The sequence below is a fragment of the Entelurus aequoreus genome, linkage group LG02 (genome assembly GCF_033978785.1).
Source record: "Entelurus aequoreus isolate RoL-2023_Sb linkage group LG02, RoL_Eaeq_v1.1, whole genome shotgun sequence".
NCBI lineage: Eukaryota > Metazoa > Chordata > Actinopteri > Syngnathiformes > Syngnathidae > Entelurus > Entelurus aequoreus.
Window position 1 is genome coordinate 35,616,942 of NC_084732.1, and position 18,338 is coordinate 35,635,279.

At 38.2% G+C, this 18,338-nt stretch overlaps 1 protein-coding gene across 1 annotated transcript in view; it reads right to left on the bottom strand.

Moving 5' to 3' along the window:
• Positions 1-18,338, bottom strand: part of galnt2 (UDP-N-acetyl-alpha-D-galactosamine:polypeptide N-acetylgalactosaminyltransferase 2) — a 175,233-nt gene that overhangs the window by 20,809 nt on the left and 136,086 nt on the right. The window contains exons 6-11 of the mRNA XM_062025962.1: positions 18,020-18,085; positions 17,751-17,872; positions 13,294-13,381; positions 12,234-12,321; positions 9,835-9,938; positions 8,057-8,183 (exon numbers count right to left, since the gene is read on the bottom strand). Coding sequence (XP_061881946.1) covers positions 8,057-8,183; positions 9,835-9,938; positions 12,234-12,321; positions 13,294-13,381; positions 17,751-17,872; positions 18,020-18,085 — 595 coding nt within the window. The remainder of the gene's footprint in view (positions 1-8,056; positions 8,184-9,834; positions 9,939-12,233; positions 12,322-13,293; positions 13,382-17,750; positions 17,873-18,019; positions 18,086-18,338) is intronic.

Genomic DNA, 18,338 nt, shown 5'->3' on the forward strand with positions numbered 1-18,338 from the left:
ACAAAGGATTTAAAGTTAGTACTATTTGCAAACGACCACATTGTCTTCAGGAGAGAACACAGTAACAGAAACAAATACATTAAAGAGATGGTTTGACAAAAATAGATTATCTTTGAATCTCAGTAGTACTAAAATAATGCTATTCGTTAACAATTAGAAAAAAAGTCAAAATACAAATACAAATAGATGAGACATTGACAGAGTAAAATAAATCAAGTTTCTAAGTGTAAAAATAGATGATCAAAATTAACTGGAAATTTAAAATAAAAAATATACAACATAAGGTGACAAGAAATACATCTATAATGAATGAAGAAAAATATGTTCAGGATAAAAAAAATCACTCCATAATCTCTGCTGTTCGCTAGTGTTACCATATCTGAGTTGTTGTGTATAAATATGTAGAAATAACTACAAAAGTACACCTAATTCACTACATAATTGACATACATAATGTTGGTTACAGATAACATTCCACGTCTTTATTTATTGAATCAAAAATATAGAAATTCAATACATTCAATGAAACAGCTAAAATGATGCATAAAGCAAACTATAACCTGCTACCCAAGAATGTACAATATTTTTTTTACCATCTATGTACTGTACCAGCCTTTATAGAGGGCAGATTTCCCCTGTTTGGGCAGTCGCATGGGATCTTATGTTTATTTCTCTAGTTACTGCTGTCTGTAAGGGTTGCCAGGCAAAGCAGAGCACACTACCCGGAGCTTTTTTGCCATATTTACATGACTTTATAATGATGTCACAGACAGCTGTAAAACCCCCAAGTCAGCTGGATTCACACTTATCGCTCGTTTGGTGGATAATATTGCTGCATAACTGTGGTCTCTTTTGATTGCCATAAGAATATATTGCTGCTAATTTACATTAAGTTGCATTACTTAGACCAGAGTGTTGCAATAAATTGTCATGACACCTAAATATTGTTGATATGGGGATTTAAAGAGCACCAATAAAATTAAAATCTAGTGGAAATAATCAGTTAGTCGTGTCAAACAATCACTGCATAAAGTACATAACTTCCAAAACCAATATTAGCAATGTGGTTCTCCATAAATGCAACAATTATACACATATTGTTAAAGGAACACCTCCCTGACAGTATCAATCAAAAGTCAGCTGTTGTATTGGTTTATTGTTCAGGTGTACCTTCGAACAGAACAAGCTAAAATCCTGTCATCATCTGGTATTTCCAGTCGCCATGACTACGAGGGGCAACACCAGTTTCAAGTTTAAACAGCAAGGGTTCATTTCAGGCGACATTCACGCTTGATATGTTGCTTAAAAGATGACGTGTGAACACACTCTCCATAGCCTACGTGCACCCCCAGCATAGCAGACCACGTACTGTAACCTGCATATTTTTGCATATGATCCAGCACCGTTGCAACATGCCAGCATGACCTGACTACATGGGAGCTATGCCCGGATGTTTCGCCAGTGAAGGGGAAGACATCGTATTAAGGCTCAAATGGATGCAGCTCTAGTGCACATTGAGTTTTCATTGAACAAGACATATCACTCTGCTGTATTCAATAACCATCCCTGACGGCTGCATTATATTTTTTTGTTATCATGTTGTGCAGCTGTAAGAATAATCTAGTGATGCTCACCAGCTGCTGGAAACAACAACAACAGGGATATTGACACATTTGAGATTTAAAAAAGGGTTAAACCCGGCATGTCTCTGTGGTTTTGCAAATTTGAATTTGAATAAAATGTCAGGAATAATGTGCCTCCAAAGTGGCACAAAGATGCCAGCATTTTACACAACCTCAATTCAACAAGCAATCAAAGCATTCATTCTCGGCTTGTTTTACTTGCCTTTACTTATATTTTCCGAAAGACAATTTCAGACTTCATCTAACGATCTGGGATGCATGCCTTAGTCAGAGCTTTTTTTGTTTTGATATTTTACGAATAGCAGTGGTTGACTTACTTTTAAGCTTGTATGACAGTCAAAAATGCTCTCCTGATCAACATTGTTGGCTTCAGATTCAATTTTGAGTCCTGATACGTTACTTTGACAATAGATATCAGAACTAAAAATGTTTTACAGCAAGTAACTAAAGTAAACACAATAACACAATTTTATAAAACTTATTTCATTAAATCTAGACTTTGCTGGTATGTTTGTAAATCAGATGATGTATCAAATGTGTAGTATTGAATGCTACATACAATTTTCTTTTACAAAATAAAGTGGCTTGTAGGGTAAAACTAACCTGTCTCACGACGGTCTAAACCCAGCTCACGTTCCTTATTAGTGGGTGAACCATACAACGCTTGGTGAATTCTGCTTCACAATGATAGGAAGAGCCGACAATGAAGAATCACTCGTAACTAAACAAACCAAAAACTACTACTGGCCCCCATTTGAATCTTTTGGGTTTTGCCCTCAAAGCCTTCCTGTATCCACTTACTGCCTGAAACCAAAACAAAAACCACCAAAAAAATATATTTTTTTAATAATGTGAACAAGTAAAAGAAAATATCAATCTAATCACTTAAGTATCGTTTATATACTGATACTACACTAGATAATAAAAGTATCAACATCTGGGTCGATCACGCCTACTTTACATTGAAGCATTAGCGGTTAGCTTCTTTTTTCGTCCTGCTCGGTATGTGTGTGTGTGTAGCATGTTTAGCCATTCCTTTTGCTCTCGCCCTCTAATGATAGTGCTACTTGGAAGACACTTTGTTTATTTGCTGTAAATGCAACAAGGATTAGTATTTTAGATATGTTTTTGAGCTGTGGATTCATTGCAAGATGGTGTCAACTTTGAGCCGGTTTTCTGGCAAATGTGTGGAATCCAGAAATGCAATTGTGCCTCCCATCCATTTTAATGAAATCTTTCACGTGAGTACAATCTTTAGCCTGTAAACACTGAGACACACAACTGCGGTAAAGATTGTCTGGGCTCGGCTGCTCAATAGCCGATGCCAATCAGTTAAAAAAGGTAAATATCAGCTCTGATCCGATCCCATGTTGGGGACATCTCTAGTTAAAATGTTATTGGATACATCGCCACCCGTAAGTGTTATCATTTGATATCATTGTTACATCAAGGTGTTTTGTTATTTTTACAATATATAGGGGTTAACTTCTTTCTACACTTTGAAAAAATAGGAAAACAGTAAAAAAAAATTAGATGTACAAGGCAAATGTGTGATGTGACTCACTTTCGCAATACTCATTTGTCATTTAAGTGAATACTTGTGTTTTTTATTGTTTTATCGCAGAGGTGTCAAACTAATGTTCATCTTGGGCCACATCACATATTTAGCTGCCCTCTAAGGGCTACATGTACCTGCAGAACATATCTAATACAACCATCTAAATGTAGAGTATAGTTGCATCATCATAATAAACAATTGCCCTTTGATTTATTATTATTTCTTACTAACAACCTGCTCTGGCTTCACAAGTCAAGGTGACAAGCAAATATTAAAGGTAAGTTATTGTAGAATTTATTTCAAAAAGGGTTATAATGACCAAAAAAAAAAAATTGATTGTCGCATTAGAACAATTTAACAATTAAGAAGAACTGTAGCTACATGCGGGGCTTTGAGTTTGACACCTGTGTAATATTTTATCGTTTTCTATCAACGCTGGCTAACTTATTTTGTGTTAGCTAAAACATGTTAAAATGTAAGTGAGCACCTAGTCGGATAAAACTTAAAACATTCCCTTTAAAGTTTATATAAAAATTAAGGCAGTGTTTTGCATTTTTAATGTGGTTAACTTCTTTTTACATTTGTGTGACAATAGCTGCGTTTGCTTTGCAGTTTTTCGCAAAATAAAAGCGATATTTCTAAAATTTCGATAAAGTACATGTGCGACTTGTAGGTGTTTCCAGTAAAGGGTGTTTACGGTTTTGCACCATGAGCTGTAATTCTCAGAATATCTCATCCAGCAAAACTCCCCTTTATGAAAGATAGGAAGATATTGCAGCCACCGCTGTTGCTGTGGTGTCAATAGAAGACGAAGGCAGCGGGTGATCGCTCAAAAGCAACATCCTTACGGCCCGCTAGACACTTGTTCGGACATGTGGGTCTCTTTGAGCATGTGGGTCGACCTCTATTACGGGGAAGGTACCTGCGTGACGGCCCGGTGCAGCGGTGCCACCTTGCTCTCCCCCAGCCGACTGATTGGAAGCGAGACCAAGACGACCTGTCTGCCCTGGTTGTCCTGCATTGGCTCTCCGCCCATTCGGTGTTTAAGTGACCTCTAAATGCGACAAGTGTTTCCATTATGCTATTGCGAAAAACTTCAATATCGCAACGTTTCAAAAACCACCTCATTGGAGTGCAATATACACCTACGGTTTTTTGAACCGTAGGTGTTTCCATTACTAGTTTCTTATTGTGACATTTAGGTTTTGCGCATTTCTAGGGGTAATGGAAAGGCAGCTACTGATATTGAATGTTAAAATATGAGATGTGGTAGGCAAATCTACAGCGCTGTCACTTGATAGCAAAGTTGTTACCTTCTTTTTACACTTGGACAGTGTTAAAAAATGTGTGAGATGACTCTGCAACACACCTTTACAACACATCCTTGTCATTAAAGTTAACAATATTATTATTCTCCCACTCCGATCGCATTTTTGAGGCACTTAACATGCACAAAAACCCACCGATGCAGGCGAGTCAGGCGAAAATGTTTATATTTTGGGGTCTCAAATAAAATTTCTAAATTGACTCTGTAGCGGCACCTTGAAAATCTGAAAAATGTGTCCCTACCACCAGTTTCCAGCAGTCATGATAGACATCTTCAGCAGGATACACATAAAAGTCTCAAGAACCCATATTTAAAAATAAATAGGAAGTTGGCCATCTTGGTTTTCGTCGGCCATTTTCAGGCCAGAAATAGGGTCATAGTCTAACAAACTCCTCCTAGGGACAATGACCAAATGTGCCACGGTTAAAATGACAGATACTAAATGGATGGGCGATGATAAATTGCTATGGAATTTTGCCTACGCTTTAGGATGTAGCACGGCACCAAACTTTGATCTGATAGTTCGCCACAAAACTTTCAACATTTGTAACTCAGCTCCACAAATTCAGATCTTGATCCTGTTTGGGACAAATCATAATGATGATGACACCCCGAGTGTCTTATGGGTCAGTAATTGTTCAAACCCATTCGTAGAGGGAGAGGCCTTGTGGCGCCTTAAATTTTTGGATGGGTTAGAATGTATTCATACCCATTCGTCGTTGGGCGGAGCCTGGCGGAAAAAATTGCTCCTCACCATCAACCATTAAACCTTCCATACTGATATGAGGCTTGAAAGGGGAACTGCACTTTTTTGGAAATGTGCCTATCGTTCACAATTTAATATGAGACACAAGAACACACAAAACTTTTTTTAAATTTTTATTCAAGAGATGATAAAAAAAACCTCTTGCAAGATGCGTCTAATTGGAGTCACTATTGTAGCCTTCAAAACTCTCTAAAAAAACTTCAAAACCCTCCATCAACATTTTATATACACACTGCAAGTATATATATATATATATATATATATATATATATATATATATATATATATATATATATATATATATATATATATATATATAGTAACAGACACATTCATAACAATATGTAATATGTACGATATTTACCGTATTTTGTTCATTTTAAGCAATACCGGAACTTATTGCCTCAGCGCATTTAATTCCGTTCCCATAACAACGCACTTCAGACTTCCGGAAACAAATGTCTGTGTGTTCTAATCATGGTAGACTTCGTAATAGACGACAAAGATGACTATTTTTTTGGATAATGAGGATTCACAACCTTATCTTTTTGAACCTGAATATATGGGGGATGATCTGCTGGTTATAAAAGCGAGCACGAAGAGACGGTAAAACGTTGGAGCAGACGGAAGCTGAGAAAGTGAGGACCGGCGTAACTTGACGCTGCAAATATGGAACTTGGATCCAAGCCATGTTGACGTAAATGTAGTGCATAATCAAAATCAACTGGAAACATCCACGGCCAGCTGGACCAAACAGAAAACTGTCCAACGAGAAAGTCACTGCAATATTGATTATGATACATGCAGCACGTCATGTACAACTACATTCACTGTCACGCTAGCTGTGTACAAACAAAAAATTAAATGTGGGCTAATACGTTACGTAATATGATTCTTCATGTTTTTCAGTCAGTACAGATTGGTGTCCTATCGCATTGTGTTGTGCATTACAAACTCAAAAGCCATTCAGCTGCTGACGCAAAAGCTAGCTTACGGATAATGCTGTAGCATGCCGTCACAAGGCGATGTGTTACTACGCTAGAAAAACAGTTCCTCAGTGTTTGCTCTTACAATAACAATGTTGCTACAGCCTGGTTATTATACAGGTTACAGAACATAAATGAAGTATTGTTGGCGGTTTTTGGATGCATTTTTAAAGTGACTTAGAGGCAGAATCAATTGATCCCATTAGCTGCATTGCTCGCCACTTAGAACTAGTTGATAATTATAAATAAGAATGAAAAAAAAAAGAAGACATATGTGTTTTTGTCTATTATAAAAATTGTGAACGATAGGAAAAATTCCCAAAAAAGTGCAATTCCCCTTTAAGGTCAGTAACTGATCATGACTAGAAATTGATAGACACCAACATGGCCTTCTTGTGGTGGAAAATTATAACTATAATAACTTCCTTCCACAAGCTCCAATCTCCCTGAATTTTTGATGGTGGGTCGGGGCATCGGGAAGGACGTGACCGCATGAGTCATGCCTTCCCGCCAACTCACAATAACCCCCGATTTGCACGGGGTTGGAGAGCCCGTTCAATGCTGCTTGCAGCTTTAATTGTTTTTATATTTACGACTAAAAGTGGTTAACTTCTTTTTACAGTTGTGTGACAATTGGGAATGATAAAATGTTACTTAAAACATTGCCTGACCCCAGCATCGCCATACGCGACTTCATATCAAAGTTAAAGCAGTGTTTTGTTGTTATGTTTTACAGAGTTCGACTTCTTTTTACACTTGTAACAACTGACTGCGTTAAATAAAATACATGTGTGAGGTAAATCTGCAACGCGTGTTCATCTTTAAAGTTAATCCTCCAGTGTTACTGTCGTTATGTTGACTACTAGTGGTTGACTTATTATACAGTGGCTCACTTACATCCTGTTTTATTGTTTTTTAGATTTTAGAGTGGTTTACTTCTCTTTACACTTGTGTGACATTTGACAGATATGTGAGGCAAATGCCACGCCTTTGTCGAGAACATTTTTATGTTTACTATTAATCTATTTTTACACTTAAGACAGTTAAGAATGCCATTATGTTACTGAAAACATTTCTTGTATAGTCAATAAACATTTTATGAAGGCAACAGATTACTTATATTAATTAATTCCTATTCAATCACTGACTTTAGTCTAGTGTAGCCCGCCAGTGCAATATCCCACAAGTGAATCTTACAAATCAATATAACTAACTGTGCAATATTTATGTCTATATCAGGCAGTTAAATGTACAATTCAGGCAGAGGTAATTGTTTTGATTTATACTGCACTGAATAGGATTGCACACTATTTAGTTGTACTCTCCACAATAACAATTCTGTTGGTTTCTGCCTGTAATTGTTAACCTATTTGATTGGCTTGATTATAAGACTGGTGTAAGAGTGCAAACAGACAGCTGTAAAGCTAAAAGAGGTAAGAATATTTTAAATGAGGGCACTAGCTCATGTGACAGGTACTAACTTGCTCAGTTTAAATACGTCTTCAAGTATGCACCATACTGATGCATGTGCAATTCAATGCTTTTTTCAAATGAGATGAGAAAAGCTTAATGAACATCTAATTAACAGTAGGTGCATGAAAATGTTACTGCTGGATATTAAGTGTGTAATTGGATTTTAGGCTTTAGCAGCCAAACATTAACAACTAATGACATCATTCCACGACACTAGAATTTGACTGCCTAAACACTCTTAATGAAGGTCATTAAAGGGAGACTGTAATTGGTAGCTTGCGGTCTACTGTGTGTGTGTGTTACCTTGCAAAGACCGTGCCGCTGCCACCAGGGAAGGTATACGGGTGTTGCTTTCTGAACACGTGTCCAACTCGGCTGCACGGGATGATTTCCAGACTCCCGCCGCACTGCCACACGCGAAATGAGATCTCTGAAACACAGCACAAGCAGGCCAATAAACCAACATTGTATTATTGAAAGCGGCGGGATATCAGCACCTCATAAATGTTTGCCGTGTGGAGACAGTGTCAGGTTCCCTCTTTGACCCATCTTTATCTAAATAAAGTGATAAAAACAAGTGTGCGAATAGTCTCAGTTCATTAAAAATACCATAAAAGAGGAATGAAGGCCAACGTCGGACAGCTGGGTGGGCGTGACAAATTCCGTAATTTATTTTGGATTAGGGAGAAAAATGATTTATGACAGTCAGTATTTGGACAAAAGTATTGAGACACATGCCTTTTAGTCTCCCCAAAAACTTAATTTTAACACTTGTATGCTTCTAACTATGGGGGTACAGTTTGGGGAAGGACAATTTCTGTTCCAAGTACATAAAGGCATGCTAGGATTGGTTTAGTGTGGAAAAAGCTCATTTAACACCTTTGGGATGAACTAGAACAGAGATAGTGACCTCATAAACATTATTTTGGATGGACATAAATTCCCACAGGCACACTGTTAATCATTCATTATAATGACCATGCGTCCAAATACTTATATGTGTCTAGGGATGTGCTGATCGATCATGTGTTGATTGCTATCGGCCGATTTTCGTTGAAAATATGTGATGACCGATTCATGTCTTTTAATGACAATAACAAACACCGATCCCGACTGGCTGAGACTGTATTTATTTTGGTTTCCTGGCTGACAAGTGGCCAGCAGCTAATTAAGCAACTCAATACACAGTGTGGAACACCCCCCCCAAATGAATAATAATCATCTCCATCACGGCATATAAACTGCATTTTCTAGTGTCTTCAGTATCATTATCACTGGAGGATGAGGCTAAACATGTAACACACCAAGAGCAACCCAGGAACAAGCAAGCCAATAGCAAAGCTAACCACTAAGCTAGCTTGAAACAACACCAATAAGTGTTTAGGAAAGTTTCAAGTTGTGTAGATGGAAGTGTGTTGCAGCAGAAAGTAAGCAGCGATTAACAGGAAAGTAACAAGTAGATTAATAAGAGTTTACAGAGAGGATAATATAAGAACAACTATTGGTATGTCAGCAATCTCACAGACAGTACACGAGCGTAAGAGGACGGGTCGATCCATAAATTGGTGGTGTTGATACCAAAGGTAGTATCCGTATATAATCGAAACAAGAGTAATTAGATAGAGATTTTTATTGTCTCAATTTTGTTGTCGTTTTTTTTCATGTTTACAAACTCAAGTAATAATTCCTTGGACACAGGAGGATTTTGAGGGCAAAAACCAAAGAATTTAAATGAGTTATATGGAGTATTTTTTGCTTTTGTTTAGTTATTGTGTAGCATTGATTTATTTATTTTGCTAAAAAAATTGTATGTAATGAAAGACAACACAGAACTAGTTTAAATATTGTGTTGATATTGTTACACTGTCAATAGCACTCACCGTAAATAAATGGGAAAATGTACAGTTAGTACATGATCGGTATTGTTATCGGCCGATCCCACTCATGGATGATCAGTATCGGAATCGGCAGCATAAATCCCTGATCAGAACATCGCTACTTGTGTCTATATAATGCACAATGCATTATGAGTTTTTGAGTCTACTGACTTAATGACTTAACTGGCTTGATGTTGCACTCACCCAAATTTTCTCCTCCCCAGACATCCATCATCATGTCATATTTCCCTAAATGCTCAAAGTAATCCTTATCCATGACAAACAGACCTCCAGCTATCATGGGAGTCCTGAAAGGGGAGACAGGAAAAGTCAGGAAAACGCTGGTCTTGGTCAATTACACAGGAGATACAAGAAAGTTGTGAGCATTGAAGATTTTGACGGGCCCCAAACATGCAGAATATACTTGATCAATGTTCCAACAGTATGTGTCCCTGGATTTTTCAACGTAAGGAAAATCTAATATATCCCTCACTTGTTTATTCTACTTTTTAAAAAAGAGGCTTTTAAACAGTCTTTTTTGGTTTTTCTAACATCATGAATAAAAATCCTCCATCATCATGGACATGACACCACCTCTGACCCGCCTCAAGCTAGATGCTATGCATGTACACTACAGTAAAAAAGACAGCCCTGTAAAAAAGCAAGCTTTGCTACACATCTTAAAATAAGTGACTAGGCTAAGCTCGCACGCTGATAAAATGCAACTAATGTTAGCACTGTAGCTCACCAGCTGCGCTAGTGTTGCTAATGTTTGTGTCCTCCTGTCCCACACCTTACGCTGTTATATGTATAATAGCATTTATCAGAGCTGCATGATTGCAGCCAAAATAATAATCATTATTATTTTTTGTTAATATTGAAATCACGATTATTCACTATGTTTTGTAAAACGGTGTTTCTCACCGGTCGGCAAGCTACTTGCTGTAGTGGGGTCCCGGTGGCGTGTGAATGTGACGTCATTATGTAATTTGTAATAAAATAGTGTAATATAAAGGCTAAATAAACGTCATTGTACATGTATATTTAAAGACCAATCTATGCTCTTTGTTCATTACCAGAATTAACATTTTAGCTTATTGTCATTGCATGATGTCTATAAATAAATTTTTGCCGGGGGTTTTCAAAGCCACATTCCGCAGGTAGCCCGCACATCATGAACTGAAAACCCCTGCTGCAGGCCGGTGAGAATTGTTGGCACTCGACGGAAAAGTGTCTCCAGACTATTTAGCATGATGTCTAGCCGTTAGTCCTGCCAGAGCGACTCCAAGGAGACAAGCAGAGCAGCGTATTGCAGTCATTATTGCATGCCGAGCTCGACTCCACTGAAGTCGAGACAGTGACACAAGGCGACCGGCTGCAGCAGCACAGAAAAAGTTTACTAATGCCTGAAGGTGTGGTCATGGAGCTCTGTGCACGTAGACAATGGCCTCTGGCCTCTGTCGCTTTTCTGCCACCATGGGCTGTGAAAGTACCTAATTTGTTATGCAACAGAGCATGCTTTTTGAATGCTAATATTGCAGACGATCACCTTCATCTATTGAAGCCAGCCAAAAAAATCTGATTAGATTTGATAAATTGTGCTGTCCTAACATCTATTTAGACTAGAGATAGAACAATGTGAACATTTCATATCATTGTTATCGGAACCAAAATGATCACGGTTATCAATATTATCGGGGTATTGTTGAATGTGTTCAAAAAGTACTAAAACTCACAAGGAAATCTTTTGGCCAAGTTTTTTTTTTAAGTAACTAAAATAGACACCAAGTATATTGCATGTTTTGTGTTTCTTCTGCTTGCTTCACTGATTGTGTTTATTCTTAGTATTTTATCTGTTTTAATGCCTGAGCTTTTATTATTTCAAATATTGGTTTGTACTGTAGCCCTTTAAGATTTATTTAAAAGAAAAATGCTGAACAAATAAAATCTCTTATTATTATTCAATATTTCTGGCGGGCGTTGTGGCGTCCTATTCTGTTCAGCGGTCCTTGAACGCAATGTAAAAACACAGCTGTCTCAGTTTCTCTGAGTACAGAACGATCACTTTGTTCTAAGAGAGCACAACTTGTAGGTTCAATGTGTACAATTGAATAGCAATGACAGCAATGTCTTTATGTAAAGTTTAGATTGGGTATTTTGTTTCTTAATGGGGGAAAACGTTAATGTCTCTTGTTTTCATTTAAGCTAGCGAGCTGGCGCCAGTCAGTCTGTTGAGTTTATCAAAGTGCAGGTTTTTCTATAATTTCAATTTTAAATAGTGAACCTAACTGTCAGGAGTTTTACCGCAATCATCGTTACATTGCTAATTTCAACAAGTGCAAAAAGTGAACATAGTGCACTATAGCACTTCTTTGAGCCACACACACTGACAAACAGATCATTAGCATTAAAGCTACAGACATACAAAATGGTGTGTTCCCCATACGGCTACTGAAAGCACGTTTAACTGTCTAATTCCAGCATCAAGACTACAGTAGATTTGGACAACACATTTTCAATACACCATTGTGGGACCTCTCAGACCCATTTGATATTGCTGAAAAGAAGTACAATGAGGGACCTTTAAAATATGTATGTCTTACTTTATGGGGGCGATAGGGTTGCCTTGTCTTGCTCGTCTCTGGTCCAGTGTCATGTAATCCCATTTAAACACCAGATTCCAGTCGAAACCTAAAAATCCACACAAAGACACAAAGCATTTTATTTGAGATGTTATTTTAAACCCACAGTCACAAATCTTGGTTTTAAGTTGGACAATGATTTTAAATTGGAACAGCACATTAACTCTGTTGTACAATCCAAGTTTTATCATCTAAGACTTTTAGCAAAAATTAAATCAGTTTTATCTTTTAATGACTTTGAGCGGGTAATCCATGCTTTTATTAAATCACGTTTGGAGTACTGCAACTCCCTCTATATTGGTGTGAACCAGGCCTCAATCGCTGGATTACAGCTAGTCCAAATGTTGCTGCTCGCATTTTAACAGGCACTAAAAAACATGAGCACATTACCCCCATTTTAGCACCCCTTCACTGGCTCCCAGTTCAATTTAAAATTAATTTTAAAATGTCATTGTTTGTTTTTAAATCTATTAACGGACTAGTGCCACAATATATTTCAGACCTTTTAAAACTTTACACCCCCACAAAGTCTCTGAGGTCAGCTGACCAGTTTCCTATTCCCAAAGACCTGGCTAAAATCCAGAGGTGATTGTGCATTTTCTGCTGTGGTTACAAAACTTTGGAACAATATCCCTCTTGGTATTCGGACACCTCCCTCTTAAATGCGTTTTAAATTACATCTTATAACATATTTTTACTCCTCCGCTTTTAAACCAGCGTGATTTTAGTCTATTTTATGTATGTATTGTCTTTGTACTTGAATGGTTTTTTTTACAATTGACTCTCCTTAGTTTTATCCCTCTTCTAAATGTGTGTTTTAATTCCTGTGCATCACTTTGTGAAACTTTAGTTTTTTTAAATGTGCTATATAAATAAAGTGGATTGGATTGGATTGTCCAGTAAACTGGCAGAATAATAAAATGAGGATCTCTCGATTAGACAACAACACTAAAAATCTGGAAACTACACAGCGTTAAATACATCGCATGCAGCCATGTTGCAGCCATGCAACATACTGTACCTCCTTTCAGATCAGCCGAAGCTCCCACGTACTGGAAGTTGTCCATGTTGATGACATCGATTATAGGAGAAACCACTCTGGTCTTATCCTGGAAAAGAAGGCAATTTTGGTCACCAGATTGATCGTAACCCCCATGACTTAGACAACAAATGACAGCCCATACAGAGCCCAGCTGTTAATAATGAACACTAGTTATAAGATTATGATGTAAAACAGTGAAATAAAGCGGTCATTTTCTCACTTTTCCACCCTGCGAGAGGAACCACACATTTTTTGGTTGAAAAAACAATTGCGCAAGTGGGCGGAGCAACAATAAGAGACAAACTGTTCCAGTTGAGTTTCTTCATTCAGGATGCAGACATTCTGATACAAACACACATGGCTCTACTCACTTGTTTAGAGTGTTTCATTATTTAAAAGAGCAAGGCAGAATATGCAGGAATGACAGAACAGAGGTCTAAAACAGCTCAATTTAAACTTAAAACATAGGAATTCACTTCAAATGAAGATTATTGGGATGTACTTAGTTGATCTATAATAGTGTTGTCCCGATACCAATATTTTGGTACCGGTACCAAAATTATTTCGATACTTTTCTAAATAAAGGGGACCACAAAAAATTGCATTATTGGCTTTATTTTAACAAAAAATCTTACGGCACATTAAACATATGATTCTTATTTCTTATTCAGAGGCGGTATAGTACAGAATATGATTCATTAGTATCGCAGTACTATATTAATACCGGTATACCGTACAACCCTAATCGATAATGAAGATCACTGTTTATTTCATCTAACGAGTTCAAGTTTAGTAGTTTATAAAAAAACATGTCCTGCATAAGCAAATTATGAAAGACTGCCCACATGCACATAAGGATAAAAAAACAACTAATACATAACACACTTAAATTTATTTAGAACTTTTCCCTTCTACGGAACACTGTCAATACTGAAGACACCTGCATGCTCTACATCAGTGGTCCCCAACCTTATTGTAACAGCGGACTGGTCAACGCTTGAAAATGTGTCCCACGGACCGGGGGGGGGGGAATGTTTTTTTTTTTGTCATAAAAAAATACAATCATGTGTGCTTACGGACTGTATCCCTGCAGACTGTATTGATCTATATTGATATATAATGTAGGAACCAGAAATATTGATAACAGAAAGAAACAACCCTTTTGTGCGAATGAGTGTGAATGAGTGTAAAAGGGGGAGGGAGGTTTTTTGGGTTGGTGCACTAATTGTAAGTGTATCTTATGTTTTTTATGTTGATTTAATAAAAAATAAAATATAACATTTTTTATGTTTTTTTTTGTTTAATTTCTTGTGCTGCCCGGTACCAATCGATCCACGGACCGGTACCGGGCCACGGACCGGTGGTTGGGGACCACTGCTCTACATCACACCGACTGCTAGCATGTCACATGCAACCCTGACCTCTGACCTTAGCGCAGAGAAGGACAGAAAAACAAACCTTTTTCTGCAGATATAAATAACCCAAAAATGTGATGGTGCAAATGGCAGCTCTGTGATTCAGGGTATTTATAACACCAAAAACACACACACACACACACACACACACACACACACACACACACACACACTCACACACACACACACACACACACACACACACACACACACACACACACACACACACACACACACACACACACACACACACACACACACACACACACACACACACACACACACACACACACACACACACACAAAAACACTCCCACTCTGAAATGATTCTAGTGTGTTAGTGACATTTTGAGGGTGCTTAGTGGCTTACATAGTGTATTTTTCTTACAAGACAGCTGGATGAATGAAAGCCAAATGACAGGATGTGGCATCCATATCACAAGCAAGAATGTGTAGAAAAGGTGTAATTACCACTTAAACACCACTTAAGATAAAAGATGAACAATCATGTCCTTTACAAGGCGAACACTTCTAAAATACATACAGCCACGCTGAATACACTGAATACAAAAATCAATTTTTAAAGCTGATAAAACTCAGTTTTGATTGACACTGTAAGATAGCTATTATTTACCAATATGTTTATTTTGGTTGTAGTTTGCATTGGTGGACAATTGTAGAGCATCATACCAAGTAAGAGCTGCGATGGGTAAATAACGCCTCAGTGAGTGTGAGGGACACTCACTGGCTGTATTGACACTGCACTGATTCATTATATTTCCATCCTCTAGTTTTAAAAAATTACTACATTTGAACTGTAAATAAAATTAATAGTTAGCAAATGATAATAATTGTGTTTTTTCTAAACGAATAGGTGTGAATATGAAACACACAACTCTGGTCAATGAGCCAAATAGTAAACAGGAAAGGAAGAACATTGATGACTTCTGTTTTGTTTGATCAGCCGTTTTACTGCCGTGTTACAGACACCGTTTGGAAACAATTAATTGTAAATAAACATTTACAGAATCTTTCTGTATAAATAATTAATTTTGCCACGTATAAATCTGCAGCTTTTACTACGGTGTGTCTGCTCTATAGTCCCGAAATTACAGTCAATTTGCGCTATACAGTTAAAATGATCGCACACTTAAAGAACTTTAATTTTTTAAAATTCCATTTAGATCATTGATGACAAAAAACTATGTCAAATCCACCACTCCTTCGACTTCTTTTAGTACGAGCTGTCACTTGTAAGCTGAAAAGAAGCACTTCCTGAAAAACACAGTTTGGTGCTTCACAGTAAAATTACACAGCACGTGATTTTTTCTTTTTTCTTAAAGTGTTACACACATTGAGGATCACAGTATCGCTCCTTGTGTTTTATAAGGGATCTATGCTTCAGTATCGTTTGACCCATCACTATTGAGAGCTGTTTCTAAGGTTAAAAAGCAGAGGGGTGAAATGTACAGTACACAATCACAATAGGGCAATATCGACTTGTGCATGATACAGTTTTTGTAGCATGAAAGATGTTCAGCAGAACCAATTCCACCAAAAAAAATCTTTGCGTTGTTTGAATAACACTTTCCTGTGCTCTCCAATATCCCAGGGGGGGAAAAATGAATCATCAAAATGAATAGCTCTCCAACAGTGCTAATCAAAAGTAGGTATTAGAGGGTAATTGAATGCATACTTTTTGATGCAGCTCTTGTATTGGATCTCCTAAAATTGGGCGGGTGTACCTAATACAGTATACTAGTGGTCACCAACCTTTTCGAGCCCAAGATCCCTGGTCTCAGCCAAAAACCAAAGCAAGATCTACCCCTTCGTCAACTATATACCCGCGTCAACAGGTTGTGAGTTCAAACCCCGGCCGAGTCATACCAAAGACTATAAAAATGGGACCCATTACCTCTCTGCTTGAAACTCAGCATCAAGGGTTGGAATTGGGGGTTAAATCACCAAAAATGATTCCCGGGCGCGGCCACCCAATTTTTCCTGGTGTTTATTTTTTGTAATTTGCCTATGACCGATGACAAACGAGTTACTGACCACAGATGGCCACTGTGTCACAATTTGGGCACCTAAGCTGTAGAAGCTAACTGTTTATTGCCAGTATAGTCTTAGTACTGTACTATATGTGTTCATCCTATGTTCACATATGGGATGCGAGTCACATGGTTGTCTTACGTCAGCGCCAGAAGTAGTAAAATCAGCTGTTCACCTGGCGGATTTCTCCTGTGTGATAAAGAGGGGATAAATGGGGAAGTCTTTCTTTAGCAGCTGCCCTGTTTTATCATATATTACTGCCTTTGCACATCACGTCAATGTTTACTTTTGTACATATATATAAATCAACACAAAATCCATACTTTAGAGCAATGTTCACGGGCTGTAGCATTTGGCGTTAGCTTCCCATCGCAGGCGAGCAATGATGGTCGTGGTTGAGGGGAAGAGTTGTTTTATGTTGGTTGCTAGAAAATGTGTGATTTGTTGCTACAGTCAGCCTTGATACATTGTTGCAGCTTGATGATTTTTGTGCATGTCATGCAATGCGTGTTTGTGAGACAAGCGGCTGAAGTGTGCCGCCGTGCTCGGGGGGTGTGGCCGCTCTTTCGGGAGCCGCGGGATGTGAGGCCGAAGAAAGAGACGCGAGACATGCGGGCATGTTCAGGGGTTAAAATCCGTACTTGTTGGCAAGTCTCTTGGTCACTCTCTGGGTGGGGGTGTCACTAATGTCATATTTTTCATATTTTCACGATCGACCGGTAGGGTCCCAAAAATTGACTGGTCGATCACGGGTTGGCGACCCCTGCAGTATAGAGCAACACTGCAGTGTCCAAAGCCATAGCACAACATTAGGTTAATCTAAAGATAGCACATTTGTTCATGCCTGTCCTTATTAACCGTGTATGGTTAAATGTTATTAAGGTGATAGTATAATACCACAGTCCAGTGGGAAAGATACTTAAGAGTCCACCAGCCAAAGACACAGTGGATGTGTGTGTGTGCATTTACCTCAGCTACTCTCTCGAGAAGCGGCTCGAGCCAGTGGTCATTACATTCACAGTGGGAGTCCAGGAAGGTGAGGACTGGAGCAGTGGCAGCACCTGCACCACGAACCCTCGAACGCATCAGTCCTGTAGAAAAACTTTCGGTTACAAAACTAAAAAAACATCCACAATCTGTCACCAGAACGGAACACCTTCATCCCAAGACAGATGATAGGAGAGCAAGAACAGCACCCAGAGGTTCCTACCAAGAAAAGTAATCTTGCTCTTAATTACCTTCTCTGCGGTCGTTTCTCAACACTCTGACTTTCTCGATCTTGCCGAGCAGCGCTCCATCCTCAGCTGTAATGAATACATAAAACAGCTCATGAATACTTACAAATCAGCATACTGGTTTTACGTGTAAGTCCGACGTAATAGAACTTTTTGACCGACTGTGAGAAAAAAACAAGTTTAAATGTTGATAATTATTTTTAATGTTACTCCTGTTGCCCTATCAGTGGCCTAGTGGTTAGAGTGTCCGCCCTGAGATCGGAAGGTTGTGAGTTCAAACCCCGGCCGAGTCATACCAAAGACTATAAAAATGGGACCCATT